General features: G+C 35.7%; 1 protein-coding gene across 1 annotated transcript; it reads right to left on the bottom strand.

Annotated features, from left to right (window-relative positions):
• Positions 1 to 435: 435 nt before the first annotated feature.
• On the bottom strand, positions 436 to 4163 carry LOC133824401 (uncharacterized). Its single transcript, XM_062257277.1, has 7 exons — positions 3558 to 4163; positions 3204 to 3407; positions 2297 to 2570; positions 1380 to 2011; positions 963 to 1331; positions 805 to 905; positions 436 to 565 (listed from the first exon to the last, which is right to left on the bottom strand). Exons 1-7 carry the CDS (start codon positions 4161 to 4163, stop codon positions 436 to 438), a joined length of 2316 nt encoding a protein of 771 aa, XP_062113261.1.
• Positions 4164 to 6438: the final 2275 nt, after the last annotated feature.

Below are 6438 nucleotides of genomic sequence, written 5' to 3'. Positions count from 1 at the left end.
ATGAGACCTTAATCATACCTCAATTATATTTGGTAAATCCACTAATACTCAATTTTACCCTGAAATACTAGTAATCGACATTGTACTATTTTTCACCACTTAACATCTTTTGCCTTCTATATCTCACTTTTCTCACTTGATTTCATGCCTTGTCCATATTTTTCATCCTTTCTTATATCTTGAGCACATAAAACACCCATAAAAGACAACTCAAATGCCACAAGGTTAATAATATTGAACATACATATAGACATCACATACACAACTTTTATACTTATACATGAAAACACTTATAAGAATATGCATATGCTCAAATTATACATATTGTATGATATGTAATGCAATGAAATCATGTGATATTGGCTATATTATATAAAAAAAATGTGGGTGCTACAATCCTCCACATCTTATAAAAATTCCATCCTCGAAATTCTCTTACCCAAATAACTCTGGGTATTTGGATCTCATTTCATCTTCCCGTTCCCATGTCATTTCCTCAATATTTGAACTTCTCCACAAGACCTTAACCAGTGAAATCTTCTTATTTCTCAACTCTTTCTCTTTTCTGTCAAGAATTTTCACTGGTTTTTCTTCATATGTTAGTCTTGTTCAACTTCTATTGGCCCGTAGTTTAGCACATGTGAAGGATCTGGAACGTATTTTCTCAATAATGATACATGAAAAATATCATGGACATTTGACAATGATGGTGGTAATGCCAGTCTATAGGCTACCTTTCCCACCTTTTCTAATACTTCAAAAGGTCCAATAAATCTTGGGCTTAACTTCCCTTTCTTTCCAAACCTCATTGCTCCTTTCATAGGGGCAATTTTCAGAAATACCTTGTCCCCAATGTTGAACTCCACATCTCTTCGCTTTCGATCAGCATAACTCTTTTGTCTACTCTAAGCAGTTAACATTCTTTTTCTTATTTTCTCTATTGCTTCAGTTGTCATTCTAACAAGATCTGGACCAAGATACTTTCTTTCTCCCATTTCATCCCAATGAATTGGTGACCTGCATTTTCTACCATATAACATTTCATTCGGTGCTACACCAATCGTTGCATGAAAGCTAATGTTATAAGAAAACTCTATCAGACACAAATACTTCTCCCATGATCCTTGAAAATCTAGGATACAAGCTTGAAGCATATCTTCAAGAGTTTGAATGGTCCTTTCAGATTTTCCATCAGATTGGGGGTGATATGCCGTAGTAAACTTCAATTTTGTGCCCAATGCTCTTTGCAAACTTTCCCAAAACAATGAAGTAAATCGAGCATCCCGGTCTAAAATTATAGATACTAGCACTCCATGAAGTCTAACAATCTCCTAAACATATAATTCAGCCCACTGATCCATAGTATAAGTCATGCGTACCGGAAGAAAGTGTGCTGATTTGGTATATCGGTCTACTATAACCCAGATGGTATCATGTTGTTTAGAAGTCTTTGGCAATCCAACTACAAAATCCATAGTAATCTCTTCCCATTTCCACTCTGGTATCTGTATTGGTTGTAGAAAACCAGCAGGTTTTTGATGTTCAGCTTTCACTTGTTGACATGTTAAACACTTGGCTACAAACTCGACCACATCCTTTCTCATTTTGGGCCACCAATAGTGTCTTTTCAAATCATTAAACATCTTTGTCATCCCCGGATGTACTGAATACAAAGTATTGTGAGCATCAGTAAGGATTTCTCTCTTCAACTCCTCATCATTAGGGACACAAACTCTTTCCTTGAACTTTAGCATCCCATTACATGACACACTAAACTCATTGACATTCCCACTTTCCAATTCACCTTTTTGTTCCACCAAGTAAGGATCCTCACATTGACCTTGTTTGATTCTTTCTAACGAGGTAGACTGAATAGTCATTACTGATAATCTTCCTATGATTACCTCAATCTCCGCTCTACACATGTCCTCCTGAAGTGGTCTTGTCAATTTCCTCAAAAATGACACATTACCATGAGATTTTCTACTCAGTGCGTCTACAACTACATTTGCTTTTCCAGGATGATAAAGTATTTGACAATCATAATCTTTCACTAGCTCCAACCATCTCCTTTGTCTCATATTTAATTCCTTCTGAGTGAAGAAATACATGAGACTTTTATGATCGGTATATATTTCGCACTTCTCACCATACAGATAATGTCTCCAAATCTTTAGTGCAAAAACAACTGCTGCCAACTCCAGATCATGTGTAGGATACTTCTGTTCATAGTCCTTCAATTGTCTAGAAGCATAAGCTATGAATTTTCCATTTTGCATCAACACACGCCCTAAACCTTGCTTTGAAGCATCACTATAAATCACAAGTCCTCCTGATCCAAATGGAATAGTAAGTATTGGAGCAGAAACCAATCTTTGCTTTAACTCTTGAAAACTTTTCTCACAAGCTTCAGACCATTCAAACTTATGAATCTTCCTCGTCAGTTGTGTCAATTGCATTTCTATCTTGGAAAATCCTTCAAAAAATCTTGGGTAATAGCCTGCTAATCCCAGAAAACTCCTTACTTCTGAAACATTTGCTGGTCTATTCCATTTCCTAATAGCTTTAATCTTTGATGGATCCACCGAAATACCATCTTTTGAGACTATATGGCCCAAAAATGCCACCTTCTCTAGCCAAAATTCACATTTCTTAAATTTGGCATAGAGTTGTTTTTCTTTTAATTTCTCCAACATCAACCTCAAATGCTCCTCATGTTCTTCTTTGGATCGAGAATACACCAAAATATCATCAATAAGCACTATTAGAAACTTATCAAGGTAGTCCTTAAACACCCTGTTCATTAAGTCCATGAATGCAGCTGGAGCATTAGTTAATCCAAATGGCATCACAAGGAACTCATAATGGCCATACCGAGTTCGAAATGCAGTTTTTGGTACATCCTCTTCTCTAATCTTTAATTGGTGATACCCAGATCTCAAATCAATCTTTGAAAATACGCCTCTTCCTTGTAATTGATAAAAAAGATCATCAATTCTAGGAAGTGGATACTTATTCTTGATTGTCAACTCGTTCAGTTCTCTATAATCAATACACATTCGCATTGTCCCATCCTTTTTCTTCACAAATAGCACCGGAGCTCCCCATGGTGAAAAACTAGGTCTGACAAACTTTTTATCCAGGAGTTCTTGCAACTGTATCTTTAATTCATTTAGTTCTGCTGGTGCCATTCTATAAGGTGCCTTGGACACAGGGGCTGTACCAGGAAGTAGCTCGATCACAAATTCAATTTCTCTGTCAGGAGGCAATCCCGGTAAATCTTCTGGAAACACTTCTAAGAAATCTCTAACTACCGGTACATCTTTCGGTTTTAACTTTTGCTCCTTATAAGTGTCAACCACACTGGCGAGATAACCCATACATCCACTTTCCAACAGTCGCCTGGCCTTCATAACAGAAATTAAAGGAATGCAAATTTTTGATGTCCTTCCAATAAACATAAACTCATCTTCCTTCGAAGGCTTAAATATCACTGTTTTCTTTCTACAATCAATAGTGGCATTATACTTTGAAAGCCAATCCATACTCTAAATCACCTCATAATCGTGCATCTCTAACATTATTATTTCAGCATATAATTCCCTACCATCAATGCAAATAGGAACCCCCCTCAACCAATGAGTAGAATACAAAATCTCTCCAGATGGTAACATTGTACTAAAAACTTCTGAGATTTTTTCACATGATCTACCCAACCTTTTTACATATGTCAGAGATGCAAATGAATATGTGGGACCTGAATCTATTAATGCACGAGTGAGAATACCAGATACAAAAATATCACCTGACACCACAGAGTTGTTAGTATCAGCATCAGTCTGAGTAATCGTGAACACCCTAGCATTTGTCTTTTGAGGTTCGTCCTTCTTTTGTTGGTTCTTCATCAATGGACAATCTTTGATAAAATGATCCCCCTTGCCACATTTGAAGCAGCTCTTAGTTAGAAGCCTGCACTCCCCGAAATGATTCTTTCTACAAGTTTGACATCGTGGCTGTTGTTGGAATCCAGATTGCCTATTTTGTTGACCTCCTTTAAATTTCTTATTATGTCCTTGTCTAAATTGGAAATTCTGGGCCCCTGTTTTGTTGTCATTGTGAAAGAAGCTTTGTTCTTTGTTGAATGGAGTGTCTCTACGAGGCATGCTAGTAGCAGCTTTAGCTTTTGTTATCTTTTCTTCTCTGTGTTCAGCTCTCAAAGCTTTCTCCACAACCTGAGCATAAGAAAGAGGCTATGTACGTCCCATATCCACATCTCTAGCCAATTCTGGTTGCATACCCTCCAGGAAGTGATTCACTCTACTAGTTTCAGTGTTAACCAAGTCTAGTGCAAACTTAGCTAACCAGTCAAATGTCCTGGCATTTGCCTGACATTGCCTTATTAACACACTGATTCACTCTGTTTATACTTATTAACACTTTCATTTTCCTTTTCAAAATAGTGGCACTGAACTTAAACTTCTTATTACAACTTTCTTTTATGTTGCATAAAACTTGCTATATCCATATATCCCAATTACCAACATAATTCATCACAAAGTTATCATATACCGATTTTGATAAAATTCTAATTTCCAAGATCATCACCCATATTAAATGAGTCTCCATGTCTATTAAAACATTTATAAACATATCTACCCTCTTATAAACTCAATAAAATAACCAAAAATCAGCTTGTACTCCAAGAACCCCAAAAACCTCATAAAACACAAAATTTTACTTACCGAGCAACTTTTCGGCGAAAACAATCTCTTCAAGCTTTTCTAAACCTCAAACCACTTGGAAACCACCAAGAAATATCTTAAAAAAGATAAAAACACCATATATAAGCTCAGAGTCTTGGTCGTGCAAAGTGATAAGGTTGATGACAATTCCTTATTTTCAATGATTTGGCCTTATTGTATCAAAATTTGACACCTTTCACCTCATCATCTCACCTTTTGACTTATGAAAACCTTATCACTTCAATAATTTCGAGTTAATCATATTATAGGCCTATTATCCTTATGTGTAAAACACTCACACCAAACCTTAGATCCATATGAGTTCATACCCAATAGTTATGCTTACCCGATCGAGCGTAGCGCACTTATGCTAAGCTCGTTTTGATTTTGCATCAATACCACTGATTATGTATACCTCCCATCAAGAATTGATCTAATGGTTCTAAAACCATTTTTACTTCATCAATGAGACCCTAATCATACCTCAATTATATTTGGTAAATCCACTAATACTCAATTTTACCCTGAAATACTAGTAATCGACATTGTACTATTTTTCACCACTTAACATCTTTTGCCTTCTATATCTCACTTTTCTCACTTGATTTCATGCCTTGTCCATATTTTTCATCCTTTCTTATATCTTGAGCACATAAAACACCCATAAAAGACAACTCAAATACCACAAGGTTAATAATATTGAACATACATATAGACATCACATACACAACTTTTATACTTATACATGAAAACACTTATAAGAATATGCATATGCTCAAATTATACATATTGTATGATATGTAATGCAATGCAATCATGTGATTATTAGCTATATTATATCAAAATAATTTGGGTGCTACAGTAAGATCCATAAGTATTCTAAAAAAATGAAGATGAAAAGGAGATCTAAACCATCAAGATAAGAACTTACCAAAAACCTTAAGTTTCAAGAAACTCATACACCTAACCAAAAGTCATTACAACAAGTTAGGATTTGGAAGAAAATGAAAAGAATAAGAGGAACTATAATGAACTAAACCTGAGGATAAAAAATACCTTGGATATATTAGAACTTCGATCTACACCTCAATACCGAAATAACATTCTATCTTACTTCCCCAAGTGTTTAGAAAAGCTTGGATTTGAAAGCTTTTAACCCCAAAACCCTAGTGATCCTCTCTAGGACAAACTTAGCAGCTTGGAAGCTTTGAGAAGTGTTTGAATGATGAAGCAAATGGCTAAGTGAACGGTCCTATTTATTGAGTTCAAGGAGTGAAACTAACTCCTTTTAAAATGAATAAAAATTGAATTTTTTGCTCAACAGATGCCCAGAACTCGGTCAAAAACATTCAAGAGCAAGTCCATGTTATTGAGGGTTGTTTCTAGATCGAATTCCATGAATTTTCAAAATGCATAAGGGTGCCGGTATATTTCCCCCTATAGGTGATATATTGCATACTCCATAATCCCAAGCCTCTGTGGTTTCGTTCACGTGAAGTCGATGTGTTTTCTGTATCAATCATAGGCGATATATCGTCCCCTATAGCTGCAATATATCGGCATACACTGATATATCAAACATGTTTTTGCACACTTTCAGCACACTTGAATTTGTTTAAACCACTTTGACTGAGTAAAACGTGATCCCAACAACTGAGGGAAGGTTCTAGACTACCTAGGTTTATCCTTGATTAAT

This window comes from Humulus lupulus, chromosome 3 (genome assembly GCF_963169125.1).
Source record: "Humulus lupulus chromosome 3, drHumLupu1.1, whole genome shotgun sequence".
NCBI lineage: Eukaryota > Viridiplantae > Streptophyta > Magnoliopsida > Rosales > Cannabaceae > Humulus > Humulus lupulus.
Note: the sequence above shows the minus strand (reverse complement) of the source record. Positions and strands in the feature narration are given on the sequence as shown.

Excerpts from the sequence above, each read along its gene's own strand:
- LOC133824401 (XM_062257277.1), bottom strand. The coding sequence starts at position 4,163 with ATGCCTCGTAGAGACACTCCATTCAACAAAGAACAAAGCTTCTTTCAC. Across the intron at positions 2,571-3,203 it reads GTACAGCCCCTGTGTCCAAG|ATTAAAGCTATTAGGAAATG; the intron begins GCACCTTATAGA and ends GATCCATCAAAG. Across the intron at positions 1,332-1,379 it reads AATCAGCACACTTTCTTCCG|GAGATTGTTAGACTTCATGG; the intron begins GTACGCATGACT and ends TTATATGTTTAG.